Genomic DNA, 20698 nt, shown 5'->3' on the forward strand with positions numbered 1-20698 from the left:
CAGACTAAGTAAGGCTGTAACAGGAAAACCCCAGAGTGTAGTGAATTAACCAAACAAATAACCACATATCCGCAAATGTTTCCTTTAATGATGAAAATCACTCTGAAATGAGTCACATGGACTATCCTACAATAAACCTCAATGCGGAGGAAACCAGGACAGTAATAACAAAAATGGTAAATGGCAGGTAAGGGAGGAGAAATAACAGGACTAATGCAGAAATGAAATTATAGGGTAGTATTAGCATAATCACAAGTTAGTCTGTGTATGTTTTTTTTAAGCGAGACAGAGGGAGAGACAATGTGTTACTGAAGGAAAACTTCATCAGTCAGGTTCTGTATAGTCTACATTTCACTATACACAGACACATAAATTTATAGTCAGCTAATAACCGTTTGAAAACTGTAAAACTGACACTTAAGCATTCTGTGTTGTAATAAGTTGCATGTTATTGTGATTCTCGCCTTAACTGAAGACACTAAGACAATCGTTAATGTGTGTCATTGTTTTTGTTGTAAAGAAATTATTCAACTCTACTGCACAATAACCAAAGTTTCCTCCCCTCTCTCTGTGTTTCTGCTCTTCCCCAACCAGTGGTGCTTCCAGGGGGAGTGTGTGGGGTTCGGTACCTGGCCTCAGAGTGTGGACGGAGGCTGGGGGCCCTGGTCGACGTGGGGGGAGTGCAGCAGGACCTGTGGGGGCGGTGTATCCTCCTCCATGAGGCACTGTGACAGCCCAGCGTAAGTAGGCAAAGTAAGCCACAGCAAGCTGAACACACACATCCAGGTCCTGGCTATAGGTGTGTGTTTGTGTGTATGTGCACATGTGTATGCTGTGTGTATGTACGTTATATCCGAGGGGAATCAGAGCTAATTAAACTGTGTCTGAAGGAAGTTAGTAGTGAAATATTTCCAGTGGTACAAACCTTCTGTCTTGGGAAAAACCCGTCATAGTAGCGCTTCCTTTAAAGCTCTGGGTGATGACTTTTAATTTTTGCTATGGTTTTGCTGCAGAATCCTACAGGATGTAACGGAGCATTTAACTTAACTTAACACCCGTCAAAATTATTATCCTATTCCGATAAAAAAAAAGACAATATTGTAACCATCCCACCATGTGTTTCTTGATCTACCATGATTTGCAAGCGCATCGGGCTTTAAAGGTCCCATCAAATGGAATCACTGCGTCTTAAATATGATGTGTTTCCTGTTGAAATCAGTCAGTAAGTGATTAATTGAAGATGTAAACCGATGGGCTGAACAAAAAGAAAGGAATGATAATGTTTACAAACTTCAGATAGGTACTGCGATGTAAGGCTGCTGAATTTATGACCTCTCTATTTGGGTCACAGATACTCGTTTAAATAGTTTTATCACAATAGTAAAAATGCAAATGAACACACCATACTTCAGATGTGTTTGTTGTTTCCTGCTTTTGCACTCACTCTCGTCTTCAAAGTGTCTATAATCAGTGTTTTTTAATTGGCAACATGAAAACAGTCTGACATGTGAAAAGGGGGTTGCTCGCATTGATGAACCTACAGCCGAATCTGCAGCTTACGTTAGCTAGCATTAGCTAAGATGTCTGTGAAGGTTTTCATTCATCCAGGTCATAGTTATTCAAGAAAGGTTAAAATAAAGGGACTAGGTTGAAGATCCTAAAAGACATTTAAGTCTTCGAGTATCTTCAACCTGGTTCACTTGCCCTTGATTTTAACATTCCTTGGATAACATTAGCTAACATTAACCACCATAAGCAAGTGGTCATGCCAGAATACGCAAGGCTGCAGCAGAAAGAGTATTTAATTAGGCAAGGGTTCATTTAATCGTTAATGAATTAAACATTTAATTCTTTAAGAGGAAACTTGTGTTATTTCTTCTTTCAAAAGCTACACAATCTTGCTGTAATAAGACAGGCATATAATCAGCAGAAGATGGTTCTTTAAAGTTGTCCTGGACAGCACTATCCTCTAATTAAACTAAACACAGAAGTATGTCCTCATGCTGTTTGAGATGGACTGATGTAGCCTGTTTAATAAGTTAAGACACAGCTCACTCTCAACTGTAGATTATAGTGCTGCATAGTTTTGTTTTACGGCCTCTGGTGTATCCTCTCTAGACAAATTATTGTCCAGTGCATCTTCGTCTGGCAAGTAGACGTTTGGGATCCTTATCCTTCTTCCAGCGTTGCATTCCTTTGTTTTTGGAAGCTAGATATTACGTCAAACATGTCATGGGAAGACACGACAAAGAGCCAGGGTGAACCAGAGGGAAGGGGAAAAAAAGGGGGAAGAGGGGAAGGCATAATGTGGAACACCTGTGTAAGGTGATCGCTGGCGCTCAGGCATCAATGCAAAGAGGAGGGAGGCAGAGAAAACACAGCCAGACCAGCCTCTAACACATTCGTTACCGAGCCTGTCTCATAGTTTTTTGTGATAAAGTAGAAATACACTGCAAAAACTAAAATCTTAGTAAGATTAATTATCTTAATTGAAGGCAAAATATACTTGTTTTTTGTCTGACAAGATATTTCTTCTTACCAGGCGGCTTTTATGTTAGAGAATTTCACTTGTTTCAAGTTTTTTTTGACCTTAAGTAGCAAGTGAAATATTCTTGTTCTGTTGGCAGATAATTATGCTTATTTTAAGTAATATTTCCCCCATTTTAATGCTTTTTTCCCTTGTGTTTGAGAGCTCAGTTTTTGCAGTATAGTCATGGAGGAAAGGGAGGCTAATGACTGAGGGAAGAAGGTAAGAGATGATAAGAGAAGAAAAACAAACCCTTTCACAGATGCAAGAGATTTGTAGTGAACAGTAGACAAAAAACAGGAGTGAGTAGAGAATCGTTCTGAGGTTACAGGACTTTAGTCTCTCTCCCAAATCTAAATGGCATGTCACACTTAAGAGCTCTTAGAGCAGCTTGGATTTCATGAATGAATCATTGGCACACATACTCAGCAAAGCAGCAAATGCAGACGCACAAATGCACTTTGTCTTCTGGCAGAGGCTTTTTTTTGGCCTGTTTCATGACCTGCATTGACCAAACCCTTCCTAATGTTCTCACTACATGTGCTTGATGTGATGTGTTGAAGATGTCCTCTTATTTCTCAATTCCCCACTCATTCAATTCTCCTGTGTCTCTCAGCCCATCTGGAGGAGGCAAGTACTGTCTCGGAGAGAGGAAGCGTTACAGATCTTGTAACACCGACGTGAGTTTCATCATTTCTTTGCATCCCTGTTTTACTCTTGTCTGCTTGGAACAAAGTGACTTGGAAACTAAACTGTCCTCTTAATGGATGCTCTGGTTTGTAAAGAGACTGAGATAGTTGGACTGTTGAAGCATTCAGACCGGGGAAGGATTTGGTCTGTCAGAGCATGACTGCTGAACCTCTTCTTTGCTGCTCCACGTTTCTGCAGAACATGGTATTTTAGGAAAGGCTTTATAAGGAGCAGAACATGTTAGCTAGCGAGCATCACACCACCTTTAAGCTTTCTGACATGTTTTCGTCCTGGAACGCAGGACAGACAATGATAAAAATGCACAGGCGGTGATTCAGTATTCCCCCGGTAACTCTGGGTTTATTCATCACTTATTACTTCATATATTGTTTGTGACATTTCACTTGAGTCAATGATGATGACAGTTTCAGACTGTAGCAATTCACAGGCCTTTTTTTTTTTTGAGGTCTGGAGCAAAGCTTTAAACAAATATTTAACATGGCTGCAAGTTGACATCTCTGTTCAACTATTTCTAGGTGGGCTTTTTTTTCACAAGGTGAAAATTGAAATAGTTAGGGCCCTGGTGGACATTTAACCGCAAGTCTTAAAAATAACAGCTGAGAGCAAGCACTGAGTGTTTTCTTTGGACAACAAACAACATCCCTTAATGCTATTTCATCACACTGACCACACCTTGTCCAGGGAAATGTGTGTGTGTGTGTGTGTGTGTGAGAGCACCAGATGTAGATACAATGACAAATACTGACACACTTAAATGCATGAATTGATATTTATATCTCAGCTATTTTTACATTGATCAGCGATCAGATTTATTTGTTGAAGCTGCCCCCCTCCTTTTCTGCTGCTGTTACTGCGTCTTTCCTGTAGGAGGTTATTTTGTATTAAAAGGCTGATTTCATCTGCAGAATTCGTGCAAAAGCTACTGAAAAAGGAAGTACCTTCTGCAAGCCCCTTAAGCTTAGACATAGTCAAAAAGGCAGGTTATAGTTGACTTTAAAGGGGCACTGCAGCAATTTATTATAACACTTCCATAAGGTTGAGGGGAGACAGATTGACAAATCTATAACCACACTACTGGCTGTGTGAGCCTCTACTTGTACTTACTGAGTTAAATGCTAACATAAGCAAAGTAACACGCTCATAAGGACAATGTTAATATGTCGACGTTTATCTTTAAGTTTACCATGTTAACCATCTTAATTTAGCTTGTTAGTGTGCTAATATTTGCTAAATACCACTGAACACACCTCATACATCTGCGTTATTAGTTTTGCAGGAATTTAGTTATAAACCAAAATACTGGACAAAGAAAAATGTTTTCCTGTTGATGGTGCTAAGTGGAAAATTAAGGGATCACCAAGGTTTTTGGAAATAATCCAGAAGGGGACAGGAATGTTTGTCCTCTAATCAACATTTTACTCAAAACAGCAAATCTTCTGTCAAAGGATCACCAAAGTCATTGGGATTCACTGTCTGGGCATCTGAACCACATTTCATGTCAATGCACCCTCTAGTTGATGAGATGTTTCAGTCTGGACCAAAGTGGTGGACCGACTGACATCCCTAGATCCATGCGGCTAGAACGCAGGAAAATTAGTTGTCTCTAAGGCCAAACCAAGATTACTGACGTGACGTCATAAGAGTTTTCTCCGACTTAACGAAGCACCTCAAGAGCCACAGAAGACGTTATACAACTGTTTACATGAGTTGTGTAGTGCTCTTCATCACTAGTAAATTGACTTTGACATGTAAAATCAGTGGAGATCCCCTTCACTCTTGAGTCTGCAGTCTGAGGTTGTACCATGGCCAGGCCAAAGTTGTCACACGAATATACAGTAATGTGTAATGCTGGTAAGTTAAGTAATTATTTAGTCAATAAACAGATACTTAATTGACAGCAATTTTGATGATCTGTTATCCATTTAAGCCATTTAGAAACAACATTCTCTAGTTCCAGTTGGTGAAATGTGAAGACTTGCCGCTTTTGTCTTTGGGGTTTAGACAGGTGTTGTAAGACGTCGTTGTTTTTTGTGATTATTAACTCGTTTCTGACATTTTATAGACAAAATAATCAATCGACTCCTCAAAACATAATCAACAGGTTAATGAAAATGAAAATAATCTTTACTTGCAGGCCCACTAATGTGACCTAAAGTTTTTTCTTCCTTCAAACACGTGTTGGCGCATGTAAATCTCATTTGGCCTCATGTTGTCATTTCAGCACACACTTGTAATAATATTATTCTGTCTCTTCTGACTTAATCTGCGTGTTTGATGTGCAAGTTTAAAGCTGCCATATTGGCAAAACACTTGAGTGGTAATGAAAGTGGCTCAGTCTTCTCTATGACCCGCTCCGACGTGGAACTCTTTCAGCATGTGAAATATAGCTTTGACCCAAGAGCTTTTATTTGTCCCGGGGGAGAGTGTTTTGGGGTTTTTAAGGACCTTTTCACACCAATAAAGTGTTACTTTCCACTTTTTTTTACCTCCTCTTACTGGAGCGCACACACACATGAAAACAAAGCAATTCCTCCAAATGCAAAACACACAGTTCTGAATGAGGAATTCCAAGAAGCAAGTCTGTTTTAGTGTCTGAAAATGAAATGTGACATCTTCTGCAGACTTTGTCCAGTTTTTAATAATGATGTTGTCTATGCAAATAAAAACTTTCCAGAATAAAGAAATAGTCGTTGCAGATAATCAACTTACTCAAATTGTAACAACATGCTAGCCTGCATCTTTAAGGATCTTAAAGGACCCATACCAGTGTGCTTCCAAGTTTTCTCCTTTACTGCAAATCTTGTACATTTTTTCGGACCGTTTTTGGAATGCATGCCACAGATTTTTAGATTTATGGATGATTTTTTCCCCTATCGTTCCAGTTATCCATCAGTTTCCATTCATTTCCGTTTGACATGAAAACCAATTGACAGACTCTTAAAACTTGTTTAAGATGTGCAATCCATCACGTTGAACATCAAGTCTGCTTTGTGTTTTTTGTCAAAGTTACATAATCATTGCTTGGTGATGCAGTTTAATAGCTTTGATCTAAAAAGTCAGCATTTCTTACTCAGTCCAGGCTTGACTTACACAAGTCAAAGGTTTTTTTTTTGTAATACTTATATTTTATTAGAAAACAACTTTTGTGTCAATACCACAAAAAAAACAACAACTACAGTTTCCATGCGCCATGGCACCTAGATCACAAACGTTAAGGACAGCATGTCTTTGTGCAATGCCGGAGAGGCAAACCAACAGCTATATTCATCTTTCCAACAGATATATTATCCATGCCTACCCATCATCTAAGCCAGTCTTTCCATCTCATGTATCACTTTGATGATTATTTCATGACAGATATCTGCTGTAGTTGGATAACTCAAACAATTTCCAAGAGCCTTTTAATAGACTTTAATATTGTGTGGAAATTAATGAAATGGTTAGCAGTCATGTATACTTTGTAATAAATGGGTAAAGACACCTGATCTTCTTTTATTTTATTTTTTTGCAGGCCTGCCCTGTAGGAGCGCGTGATTTCCGAGAGAAGCAGTGTGCTGATTTTGACATGATGCCTTTCCGTGGGAAGTACTACAACTGGAAGCCTTACACTGGCGGTGAGTATTTCACCAGTAACATTAAATATTCCCTACTAAATAAGCAACAACCAAAGTTTGGAAAAAAAGTTATTAAGAGTTAAATACTCCAAAACTCTTCATCGGGACTGTGTGGGTGTGGTTTGATCGCATCTGATTGACACTGATTTGGCAACACAAGCAGATACAACAGTCATCTCATTTTGATGCTCGGAAACACATGACATCACCCTTTCCCAACCGAGTCCTGCCCACAGCAGTGATCATAACACAAATGCAGAAATCTTCCATGACATATTTTCTCAATCAACGGGCCTTTAATTGATTTTTGTGTAAAGTCCTGATTAAGTTTTTAGTAAATGTGTGCAAGTTTAAAACTAATGTTTTACTAAATCAGGTTGTACCATAAAAAGTATTATCATAGCTAGTAATGTGTGAAATGTAAATATTGGTAGCAAGGAAACATATACAGGGAATCATTGTAGCTGTAGTATAACTGCATAAAGGGGTTTTAAGGGCAAATATATATTAAATGTAACTGCTAAGTCTTTGTAAACGTAGGTATTACTTTGTTTTATTTGTACATGGTACAAAGTATAAACATTTGCATAAAAGAGTAAGAGAGTATTCACGCACTTTAGAATGAGCGGGAAACATCCAGGTATGCTAATCTAACCGACGCTATTTGGCTAGTCAATTAGTCTGACATTATTAGCATAACATTTTCTAATTTAAGGTATATTGTGTTATTTTTTGTGAATTGTTATGACTCAAAAAACTTCCCAAATCATTTTCAGTTAAATCAGTGTCGGATCAGATATGTCTTAATCTTCTACTCATCAATTTAAAGTGGTCAAAAAGGAAGCCAAGCGAAGTTATTTCAGTCATCTACGCAACAGTTACACCTGGGAGTTCGTGGTGTAAATATTTTGTAAGAACTTGCTTGTGTGCAACCAGCTTTAATTAAGTGATTATAATTAAGCCTTTCTGTGCTGAAACAAAAACTAACATTGACACACATTCATACACTGGCAGAACACCCACAAGAGGCAATTCAGGGTTCAGTATTTTGCCCAAGGATACTTCAACATGCAGCCTGGAGGAGCCGGGGATTGAACCGCCGACCTTCCGATCAAGAGGCAACCTGTTCTATCTCCTATATGGAATATTTCAAACATTCAATCTCTACGTTTTTCAAGCTGTATAATCTTCCTGTCATCTTATTTGCTTCACAAATGACTGTCTTAATGTACCTAGTTAACAACAATAGATAATTCCTCAGATTACTGTGTTTGAAAACCCTCGCTGATCTTCTGGATCTGCTGCTTGTCCAACATGGTAGAATTTACTTTTCTTTCTTTCTTGAAGAACTGGGGCTCATACTTTGGTCTCTTCTGGATCAACATGTATGTCTGACTGAGCCAGAATGGTTGGAAGTGCTATTGTACAATCAAAGTTATTGGCAGGAGTAGGAGTACAGGCTTTGTGCCGTTCTCCCCCTAAAGTTCTCTCCTTGATGTTTGCAGATTGTGGAAAATATCCACTTGACTAAAAAGAACACTTGAAGAAGTGATAAAAGTTTGAAGCATGTAAACATAGTTTTTATTTTCTTTTAGAGATGGAGGAGCTTACGTTAGATCTCTTTTATCACAGAGGTCTGTTTTGTCAAATCTATCACCTCCTGACTTGCAGCGTTCCTCGTACTGTGAGCCGTCATGTAAAAACAGCAGATAACCTGCGTCAGTCTAATTGTTGTTGGCAGCCAGCGCTGTCTCTGTTGGTGTCAGTGTTACAGTGACGTCAGGCTCGGGGCTTTAGATCTGAGCACCTCTGACTTTCCTCCACATGATTACTATTGTCAAAAAGTCAAAAGTTGTTCTATGAGCGTTCAGGTCACGTTGTTTGTTTGTTTCTGTGTGCGGGCTGATGTACAGATAACGATGTGCTCTGTCTGTGTGTACTCTCTGTAACCCAGGTGGTGTTAAGCCCTGCGCGCTGAACTGCTTGGCAGAGGGCTATAACTTCTACACAGAGCGCTCTCCTGCAGTCATAGATGGCACCCGGTGTCAGGCTGACTCTCTGGACATTTGCATCAATGGAGAGTGTAAGGTAAGGGAGCATTGTATATTGTACTTATAGTCATTTAAACACCTAAATACACATGACTTAACATTCGGTATGCAGATTTATTATAAAAGTAAAACTACAGTTCATTACAACATGGGTTTTATTTGTCTAACGCAATTTCCACCGGTTTTATATCATATGATAACAGTATGCTTTGACATTGTACGAGCAGTCAGAAGCTCAGGCCCTCGCCTTAGTTTAATTAAAGTGATTTGGAGGAGAAAACAAGGGTGATTAGCCAACCCCTTCCGATCACAGTTTATAAAGTCTTTAACACAGAATCTTCAAACTGAGTTGACCATACCGAATTTGACCAAGTCAGTAGCTTTTAGCACTGATTCACTTGTGACTGAGGGCGTTTTGGCAAACTAAGTCGTGATTCACAGTATTTATATTTCTTGTTAAAAGCTGCTTAAAAGACTGCAAAAGACACAAATACAATCAGGATGTGGTAACTGTGTTTTAAATAGTCGACTGCTCATAAACAGTGTCTGTATAAGCCTAAATATGAACATAACAGCTTGAACCGGTGAGGCAGCTGTCAGGTGATACATGGTCAGCGACTAGGAATCTTTAACTGAGCTGGATGAAACGATTTGAATCAGCAAAGTGATTCTTAAAATGTCCACCTTTGACTAGTTTCCTGTTTCAACTTTGACCTGCCATACTCACCATGGTTCTGCACACTTACAGTGCACACATTTACTGTTTAGATAATCTGTCGGCTTGTTTCCAGCCTGTCTGATCGTCTCACTGCTTGTGTGTTTTTTGCCCCATTAAATCTAAGTTGTACTGTAATAAGTTGTAGTTTTCCTTATACCACCAAACTATCAATATTAGTAACCGCGAAAACACTAGAAACTCACTGATGATGTTTTGGTTTATAAAGTATGAATTGAAATCAGTGATTTTAAACTTAAAATTCTATTTGACTTAAGGTCCACTTGGTGCAGTGGCTTTTTGTGGGGCTTTCAACTGCACGTATTCCTCAGCTGATGGAGTTTTGACGAAGTTTCGCACCAGCATCAAAATTCGATGTCCTGGTTACATGATGAGCAAACTCCATCCTCTGTGGAAGACTTGTAATATGTGGTTGAAAGCTCTGAAATAATCAAAAATCCAGACCTTGAGTTGAGATGTGTCGATGTTCAGTTTTTCATACAAGGACGGATCTGTTTAGTTATTTACTTTTTATTTTTAATTAGCTTCTTTGGAGCAGCAATGCTCATCGATAAAATATTCATCTGTTGCTCTTGCCAGATGATAAAAAAAGCTCCCTAAAAAAGGAATACAATCACATTATAAAATTAATATGCTCAACATAATGAATTGATGCATTAACTGGCCTTGTGCCAAATTGAATCCAGTATTGCGGTTGATTTGCATATGAAATGCATGTCAGATGCAATAAAAAAATCTTGAAGTAATATAATGACACATCATCCTTAGTGGGCTCTTGTGATTGTTTGTGACTGTTAACCCTTGAAATGTTGTAAAATTACAGCAAGAGTGGCATGCTAGTTCTACATTAACAGACCTAGCAAGAGTTTCCTCAGCCTCTGTGCTAGTTTTTATCTTTGACAGCACAGTTTGCAAGATACTGATAAACACGACCAAGCCGAAGCACAAAACCGCACCATTCTCCAATGAAGAACAATTACGCCTTTGAGTTGCTGATTGTGGCAGATTGTAAGCGAATGACTGGCATTGCTTATTTGACTCTTATCTTGGCTCTGCAGCCTCGACCGGGATTGTTTTGTGATAAATAAAACACAAAAATCATTGTTTTGATTGAATAATCATTTGATATATATTTGAAAAGGCTGATTTAATAACAACGCAAAATAACATTTTATTGAAAGGAGTTGGCAGTTGGGGCTGTCTTTGTTTTTATGAGCATAAATCATTCTGTACAGTTTGTGTATGTGTGTGTGGAGATGAGGGTTTTTGTGTATTTTCTGAGATGCAGCTGAAATAACTTTTTGGTTGCTCGCTTTAAGTATTTGCTTTGACTTCCACCTGACCGTACAATTCGATTCCTGTTTGGCATGACCGTGCAGCGTCTATGCCAACAACATTACTCTGATTCTAATATAAAAACACAACATGGTGTGTGTTTTAATGGGAAGAAAATTCTAAGAGGTGGAATATTCCCTACCAAAGGAGCATTGCAGGTTTATTTCCAGTCTGAATCCAGCATGTCATTGTATTTCAGAGGCTGGCTCTCTGGGTTCACTGCCACACTGTGATAAATCTCCAGAACACTGTCTGCTTGGAAAGCTTTCAGAAACAGTCAAAACTGCTATGCTGTTTCCAGGTGCTGCAGAGAGGAAGAGAGAAAGAAAGATTATGAAGTACAGAGAGACAGAGAGGGGAGAGATACTGATAGAGAGTATAAAGAACCGAAGGAGTAGTGTAAGCGTCGGTGATAACAGCAGTCCTCCCAGTTGTATTGTTACACAGCATTAACACACAGATACAGCTGTTATCACACAGTTTAGAGACTGGTATTCGAAAGCACTTCCTATTTACTATACAGTGCACGCCAATTTCTGTCTGCCATTTTACTGAAATGTATGCTCTGTATGATGTAGGAGTGATTCACAATTCTTTTCATTATTAGTTAACCTTTAGATATTTCCTTGATTAACTGATAAATTGTTTGGTCTATAAAATGTTAGAAAATAGAGAAAATGCCCGTCTGAGTCCTGTTTTGTTAGACCAGCATCCAAAACTAAAAGATATTGGTGAAAACCTGCAGATCCTCGCATTAGAGAAGCTGCAATCAGAGACTTTTAGGCATTTTTGCTTAATAGATTTATGGATTATCAGAAAATTGCCATTCAGTCCATTGTCTAATCAATTAATCAACTAATTCTTGCTGCTTTAAAATCGTAAAATTACAACAATCAAAGAGAAAAAGTAGTCTGTGGTATGTGCTTTCTGAAAACATCCCAAATTGCATTTTATAGATTCAAAAATTACTGTTTTGTGAGACGTTGTTTGACTTTTTTTTTTATCATGGACGTACATCAAAACGTAATTAATTCTTGTTAAAAAGCATAACTGTAAAAGTTATGTGCATAATAATTTTAAGAGGCTGGCCAGTTAAAGGGGCGGCACGGTAGTGCAGTGGTTAGCACTGTCCCCACACAGCAAAAAGGTTGTGGGTTCAAACCCCAGTTGCCCCGGCCTTTCTGTGTGGAGACATGGGGTTTGCAGGTTGGTGACCCTAAACTGTCCTGTGTGAGCATGAGCAGTTTGTCTATGTGTGGCCCTGTGATGGACTAGCAACCAGTCCAGGGTGTACACTGCCTTTCACCTGATGTCAGCTGGGATAGGCTCCCGCAACCCTGTACGCAGGATAAGCGGTTAACAATGGATAATTAAAGTGTACATTGTTGTTTACAGACAGACAACTCACAATCATTTAATTTAAGTTTTAACTATATACTGTAAAACATTCAATAAGACTGAAATTTTACTCTCAAAGTACAGGTACTTTAGCATAACAGCACCCCTCGTAACTCCCAGTAAAACCACAATGTGCCATTTTTACACTTAGAGTTTTGTACAGATTAAACAAACAAGATATGGTTGATTATTGAGCTTTAGAGGTGTGTATGCTATGCTAAGCTAACTGGCTGCTTTGTTTATACTTAACGGACAGACACGAGAGTGGAATCAATCTGCTCTAAAATCAATCTGCTGTAAAAAATATTACCTGAGGAGGTTTGTAATGAACTTTACAGTGAAATTGTGCTGAATCCATATTCCAGCAGTCAATTAAAACAACACTCACTCTCATTCTCTGACTTTGTTTGTTGGCTTCAAAGCATGTGGGCTGCGACAACATCTTGAGCTCTGATGCTAAAGAAGATCGATGTCGTGTGTGCGGAGGGGACGGCAGCACCTGCGAGGCATCAGAAGGACTCTTCAATGAGTCTCTACCCCGAGGAGGTAAAACTGACTCCAGGCATGCCCTTTTTAGGATGAGAGACTTATTCTGTCACCTCAGGTTTCTAATACATCTCTGTTGATATATTGTACAGCAGCTTTCAGGTTTCTTTGATTCACTCAGTGTGAAAAGGAGGAGCAGAGATAGTGTGTTTTGGTTTGATGACCACAAGTGAAAAACTTGTGTCACCGGAGATGACTGTGAAGAAAACAAAATAACTCATCGTCCTTTTGGCAAAGAAACTTTTGTCCAAAAGCCAAAACATCCCTGAAGCCAGGAAGATAAGCTTTCATGGAAATGTGCCTTTTTGCCGTTCGTCACCCATCAACAGCTTATGTTTTTGACTATTTCGAATGATGTTGTCAGAATATAGATCACAGCATAATATTTTTTTCCTATTAATTACATTGTGAAGTGAAGAAATCAGGAGTAGAGATAGTGACATGGTGTTGGCTTTAGCCTGAGGTCGTCTATAGAGAGCAGGAGAGTGAGAGAAAACATATTTCTCCTTCTATGGTATGGCTAGTAAAGCATCTAAAAATACTGTGTGTGCATGTGTGTGTGACGGTAAGGGGATTTTTTTTTTGTCCTCCTGCTTTGTCCTTTTTGGGTGATTTGGAATTTATTCTATATGTACTCCTACCTAACATGATATGTTACTTTCAGTCTTGCCTGTGTTGTAAAAAAATTAGATTTGTGGCGGTTGAGTGGGAGGAATACCATCTTAACGATACCTGTCTTCCAGGCTACATGGAGGTGGTTCAGATCCCAAAAGGGTCGGTTCACATCGAGATCAAAGAGATTGCCATGTCGAAGAATTATATTGGTGAGTGACGGCCTAGAAATGACACAATTACATTAAAAAAATATGCTTTTGTGAGCTTTATTTTTATTTATCATGCAACTGACATGGCTCTAGGGATGACAGTGTGGGTCTGCCCACCACTTTATGTGATCTCTTACAACAATAATATGGATTGACATGAAATTTTGTACAGATACTTATGGTGCCCAGAGGATGAATCCTAATGACTTGTGAATTCCTGATATTTTCAGCAGGACAAAGATAATAGTTACCCAGTGAAATATCTCATCTACTAGACGGATTGGCACACAATTTGGTTCATACATTCATGTTTCCAGGATGATGAACCTTTTTGACTTTAATAACGCCCTGCTTTCTCTCTCACTAGTGAAATTTCTATTGCATACCCCTACTATTATATAAATTGCCGTGACATTTGGTTCAGACATTCATGTTCCCCTTAGGATGATTCTCCACTTCAGTTTACCTGCAAATCTAATGACAGCTGTACTTTGTGTTAAGTGCCAGTTAGTAATTGTGAGCATGCTAACACTATAAACTAAGTTTGTGAACATGCTAAACACATGAATGGTGGCATTTTCATTTTGAGCATGTTAGCAGGATAGCTACAGCATTTAGCTTAAAGCACCACTGTGTCTAAGGACAGTCTCACAGAGAAACTACTGTGGCTTTTAAATGTTAGTCTTGTTTCTTTATCTACCCATGAATCTCAGTAGACCCTGTAGTTCACTACAGTGTGATGAATTGGCATTTTGCGACGTCAAGCTGTTTCATATTATCTGTTCAGTTCTGTGTCAACCACATTTCCAGGGATTTCCTTGTGTCTTTGTCAAGAAGCAAATTAGAAGATGCCGTAGTTTAATCTCCTGTTGCCTAATGTAAAGCCATAAAAGAGAGCCTGTAAAAATAAAATAAAAAAAAACTCCTTAAATCTCAACCCATGTGATGGCCATCTTGGCACCAGTCTCATCCGCTCTGTTCCAGACTAAACAAAATCTATTTGCTACACTGGCAGCGTCAGACCCAAAACAATCAAACAACCGGATTCAATTAAGCCAGTTCAGTGTCTTTTCATTAACAAGAGAAAGATATGTGACAGCGTGTTGAATTTATAGCGGATGGTGTTGATGGAGGGCTTAAGTTACACTTTGAACCAGAGAGCTGCATCAGATTTATAGGGCCGTGGTGACAGCTGCCTGGTCCACCAGGATTATAGGGGATATGATGTCTATATATCAAAGTTTAAAGAGTGCAATTTTGGCTATTGTGTTGGACTAGACTTTCCCTTCCAAGCAATTTGTAACTTTGTTATGAATTTCATCTGTGACCCCAGTGATAAGGATAATATTTTTCTTTTGCAGCGTTGTCTGAGTCCATGCTATTTTGGTCAGCAAAGTTTGCATTTTTTTCAAATGTCTTCAAATGTCAAAAACTGAGTGATACAATATAAAAATAAGAGACTGGGATCGTTGTAAAGACTTGTGTAAAATGCGCTGTTCTAAATAACATAATCACACTGCTCACAATCAGTGCCAGATGTGCTAAAAGTGAATTTTTCGAGGAGGCGATTGTGATACGTTAAAGAGGAGTAAACTATTGTTCATCTAATCTGCGTAAATGCTGCAAAAGGGAATCTTCAGAGCACGACCCAGAGAGACAGAATAGCGAGCGGTTGGATCGTTTCTTCTCAATTTGGCCACATTTCAACACAGAGAAAGTGGATATTTTCAGATCTGTTGTGCTTGGAGACCAACTTTTGTTTTGACAACGAGACAGAGTGGTATTCATAAGATTCGTCCAGGCTTTCACCTGAGGTGTGTTTTCTTTCTCTTCCTAAATTTAGTCGACATTCATGTCAGTGCACGTGAGTTTCTTCTTTTACAGGCACGTGTGTGTGTGTGTTTCTGCTCATCCTCGAGGGATAAAAAGCTGTCAGTGACTTCAGGGAGGCTGAAAATCATGAAGATAATGATGAAGATGAACAATCACATTGCACCAAATGATTGTCTCCACTTGTCCCAGCTACTGTTCCTGCCTGCTTTTCAGCTTCCTAAAACTATTTCTTGTTTTCTGTGATTACCTAGCTTTGAAATCTGAAGGGGATGATTATTACATCAACGGAGCGTGGACCATCGACTGGCCCAGGAAGTTTGATATCGCAGGGACGGCCTTCCACTACAAGAGACCCTCCGATGAGCCGGAGTCTTTAGAGGCGCTGGGAGCGACCACTGAAAACTTGATTGTCATGGTAGTAAATAATATATAACATTACCATATCATCACCTTTGAAGTTAATATAACAAAGTTGTTAGTGAACAGCTGCTTATTTACACATCCAGCAGTTACATTCATTTAGAGCCTTGTTTCTGGCCACCTGGTGAACGTTAAGTGTAATTTTTACTCTTTTAGCTCTGTTTTTGGTCTCTACCAATTCCTGAGGGAAATATTTGGCTCTTTACGCTAACTATGTTTGACTGCTGTAGTTTCATCTCCTCAAGAGACCCCTTTAATGGTAGTATATGTTGAATTATTTCAACTGGCTCAAAATACTACGATGCCCATGAGCCTCGGTCACTATTGCTATAAAGAAGAGGCTATTCACAGGTGTGAAAATGTTTTGTCAGGAACAAATCACCGTGCCATAGTTGCAAAATATACCCATAATCTCTTGTAGTCTCTGCTTTAAGGTACCCTGTGGGGTTTTCTTGTAAGTGAACAGTTAGGTTTATATTCAACAAACACACTGAATGTATCCGTGTGGCCTAACAAATGTGTCGTGAAACCCTAGGCAGGAATGTGCGTGAGATACAAACAAAGCTTAGCACTACCGGTGGCCAAAAACTTCACAGGGTGCCTTTAACATTTAAACAGGCTCAAACTTTTGCCTTTCTATCAAAGAGCCAGATATAGTCCCAGCCACGAAATGCTCACCTAACATTGTCTATGTAGCAAATGAATGGGACTTAAACTTGCAGAAACTTGAAAACCTGAAATAACTCATCTCACTTTACAGCTCTATAGTATGTATGCTGTTGGTCTATGAGTCCACTTTAACTCAACATCTGGGTGCTAACCTTAGGCGACCCTTCGCCAGCAGTTTGGGGTTAAAAGATATTTATATGTGTAAAAGAACTGTTTTGGCTGAGTGCAAACACAATGTCACTCAAGTTTCTCTGCATGTTTGTGTGCTGCTTTGTGTGTTGATGTGAGGCAACTGAGCATTTTCTTGTTGTAATACTCGGTGGTTTCTGCCTTGACATGAATGCTGAAAATACCAGACCACACAGCACCACTGGAATAGACAAGCAACTGGCCACTCGACCACTAGCCATTCCTTTGTGGCTTGCAAAGCCTGAGCCCTCAGTCTCCCTCTGCATCCAGCCGACTAATATAAACCCACCAGAGCCTCACTGATCCGGACTGTTCAAACAGTCCGGATCAGTGGTATTTAAAGCTGCTATCGTCAATATTTTTGTATTAACAATGGTTCAAATGAGTATGTGTAATGTGAAAGAGGTCTCTCATAATGACCCACTGAGAGTTATCTCCTGATTCTGAAGTTCCCCTCAGCTCTAAGGAGCTTTTTACCCTCATTGTTTTGCTTTTACGACCTTTAACCTTACTGTTTTTGTTCAGTGCTCTGCTGCTGTTTCAGCAATAAAGGTCTGAAGACCAACCATACGCAACCTGATCATAGTGGAGCATTTAGTGGACAAAGAGCCAGATACTTTTCTCAGGACCAAAAACAGAAACAAAAGGAGAGTGAATATAGGATTTAATATTATCAGGTGGCCAGAAACCCGATTCCAAGTATATGCTGATGTTGCTGAGTGTGTACATAAGCTGCATAACTGCTTGCTAACAGGTTCACCAAATGAACTTTGTAAGGTATGTTACAAATATTACTGGAATTAATATGTCTGCCTGCCCCCAAGTGGCCAAAAAAACCCTAATGTATGCAAAACAAGAACCATCTTTTTGTGAGTGGATAAATAATCAGAAAGAGAAACATAATTTCCCTAAATTTGATAACTCTACTTTACTAAATGTGCGTTATTCTCATTGCTATTGTTCTTTTTCTGTCCTCAACTTTTGTCTGCTGCTTCCTCTGCAGGTCCTCCTTCAGGAACAGAACCTGGGAATACGTTACAAATTCAACGTGCCCATCCAGCACACAGGAAGTGGTGACAACGAGGTGGGCTTCTCCTGGCACCACCTGCCCTGGTCTGAATGCTCATCTACCTGCGCTGGAGGTAAGTCAGTACCTTCTTGACTTTTAACATAGCTGTAGCCTTTCCAATGTGAAACGTGTAGAACTATAGTCAAGTTTCCATCCTAATTTAGTGTAATTTTACCAGAATTTTCAGAAAAAATGCAAATTAAAGTGCGTTTCTATCCACTACTGTTATGCAGATATTAGGAGTTGATGGCTAATTCTCCAGTCAAGTAAGTAAAAGAGCAGCAGTGAAAACCTCAAACTAACGAAACCAATGTGGAAAATGTGATGGAAATAAGGTTATTTCTGTTAAATCAAATTATTTTGAGGATAGTTTCTTCAGTGTAGCCGAAGTTTCAGTGGGCGTTTAAGTCACATGTTTATGTATGGCTTTAATTAATTGCAAAGCCTATTTGGCTTTTATCAATTCACCAACTCTTTGACGTTTTTGTTGAATTTGCAGAAAGTTGTTTTTTTGCGCAAATAGAAAATGTCAAAATGGCACTTTGCGAAGAAATCTAAACTTTAGTGATTATTTTAAGCATAGTGCAGTTTAGCCATCAGCGTTTTTGTGTAAAGTGCTTCATAATCCCTGATTTTGTAAAACTGCTGCACAAGTTTTCATTAATAAAGTTAATTTTTCTGTGAGAGAAGCATACTGTCCTCTACATTTGAACCTTATGCAGAGCTGCAGTGGCCAGTTGCCTTTTAAGAAAGAGCGCTCCAAGCATTTTGGTGTTGAATACCATAACACTCTGCGGATGTTTAAATTCTTTTTGAATATTTCTAACCTTCTAATGTATTTAATACTTCATATCTTTTGTGTGTGCGTGTGTGTGTCATTCTGTAAATCTTCCCCCGGACCAATAATTACACAAATGCAGAGCAGTGTGTGGAAACCCAGTATCATAATTTGCGATGGGTTTCCAAAATCATTACTTTATAGCTGGAGATTCAGCCCTCTAATAAATTCAATATGAATATTTTCCATATTTTAGCAAGCGTAATGAATATGGTGTAATTTCTGTGAATGAGCTGCTCTGCATAGCTTCTGGTTTACCAGTGCTGCACACAGATACGGCCGCTATTCTTCAGCGCTTGTCCTACAAAGTCAAACACTGAAAATCTGAAACCGCAGTGAAATGTTGACCATGGCCTCAAGAATGACTAAACCAAACCTTTTAGCCCAAAAGCAATGGGTTTCATGTAACAATAAATAGTGTTTCTTCCCAGTTGTCAAGTGTGGCCTGGACGGGTTTGTAATATTTTGTAAAAGCATGACTGAATAAGCATGTGGGTTTTTCTGAGGAGGGATTTCCAAGTCCAGAGCAGAGGTTTGAAGCTATTCCTTAGATGGGGAAGCACACATGGCCTTCCAGTGTTGTAAACATGCCTTTGCATTGTTGATCCAAATGATCTAATTTGTGTCTACTGTGTCTCTGACCTCGCTGAGCTTTAAATCAGTAAAATGTTATTTAATCAGGCCCCCATTCGATACAGCTAGCTCAGCTAATCATGAAGTGTTGTTTAATATATCACTATAGTAATAAAACCTATGAAAAACACCTTTTGACAGCCTTACAACTGAAACTCTTTTACCCCATGCTCCACACTATTCCTCCAAACTGTATTTCACTTCAAGCACAGATGGGTAGATTTTCTATACTTCACGCATGCACACACACACATCCATATCTCATTACATCTGCCAGACAAGTCTGCTGTGGGATATGTCCCACGAGGGCCCAAACAGACCCTTTCTGAGTTGGTATGGCATATATACACACACACACAGAAAACACATGCATGCTCACACACACACACACACACACACAGTGGGAGGTGTGACACTGATACGGTAGCCCTCACTCTCTCCATCAGAAGCCAAAGTAAAGAGCTCTCTGCTCTGTAAAAGTGATTTGCCAAGATATCCTGCAAAGAATCAGGAATTTACATGTCTGGACTCTACTACAGGCTGAAAGCGATACCATCTCCACTCAAATACAGCGCTCGACACGACGGCCGGCTTCCATGTTTCTGAAGGGGTTTAATGTGCGAGATCAGCTGAGCCCTGTGCTGCCTTGTTGATCAGCCTCTTCCCCCCCTGTAGGTTCCCAGAAGCAGGAGGTGGTGTGTAAAAGGCTGGATGACAACTCGGTGGTCCAGAACAGCTACTGTGACCCAGACAGCAAACCTCCAGAGAACCAGAGAGACTGCAACACTGAGGCGTGTCCTCCGGAGTATGTAACACTCACAGTCTTGACAATTTTCATTATCAAGTGATTGATCAGTTGTTCAGTCTATAAAATGTGAGAAATTAGAGACCAAGGGGACATCTTCAGTTTGCTTGTTTTGTCCAACCAACAGAGCAAAACCCAACTATATTTAATTTATGATATGATATAAAACAGAGAAAAGCAGCAAATTCTCACATTCAAGAAGCATTTTTGCTAAATGAATAACTTAAATGATTGGCGTCAATAATTTTATAGTCATTAATTAATCAATTTTTATTTCATTTTCCTGTCCCGTTTCAAGTCCTGCTCTCTAGCTTAGTTTAGCCTGCTTAGTTCAGCACCTTTGTATATGTAAAAAGAGTTATTGTAACTCTCAGTCAAAAATTGTTTCTGTAGAGAGTGTTTACAATCATCTTAAACCTGCATCAACAGATTTTTTAGGCCATTTGAGGGCAGCGGGAAAAAGCTGTAAACACAACACTGACTTATTATCACCTTTTAAG

At 39.2% G+C, this 20698-nt stretch overlaps 1 protein-coding gene across 1 annotated transcript in view; it reads left to right on the forward strand.

The window, feature by feature from the left end:
* Positions 1-20698, forward strand: part of adamts6 (ADAM metallopeptidase with thrombospondin type 1 motif, 6) — a 65846-nt gene that overhangs the window by 32233 nt on the left and 12915 nt on the right. The window contains 9 exon segments of the mRNA XM_038734231.1: positions 595-740; positions 3144-3207; positions 6750-6852; positions 8807-8940; positions 12795-12918; positions 13662-13742; positions 15827-15990; positions 17857-17995; positions 20069-20198. Of these exon segments, the coding sequence (XP_038590159.1) occupies positions 595-740; positions 3144-3207; positions 6750-6852; positions 8807-8940; positions 12795-12918; positions 13662-13742; positions 15827-15990; positions 17857-17995; positions 20069-20198 (1085 nt within the window).

Source organism: Micropterus salmoides, unplaced genomic scaffold (genome assembly GCF_014851395.1).
Source record: "Micropterus salmoides isolate LMB-PRFRI ecotype aquatic unplaced genomic scaffold, ASM1485139v1 Ms_hic_scaffold_20, whole genome shotgun sequence".
In the NCBI taxonomy this organism is placed as follows: domain Eukaryota; kingdom Metazoa; phylum Chordata; class Actinopteri; order Centrarchiformes; family Centrarchidae; genus Micropterus; species Micropterus salmoides.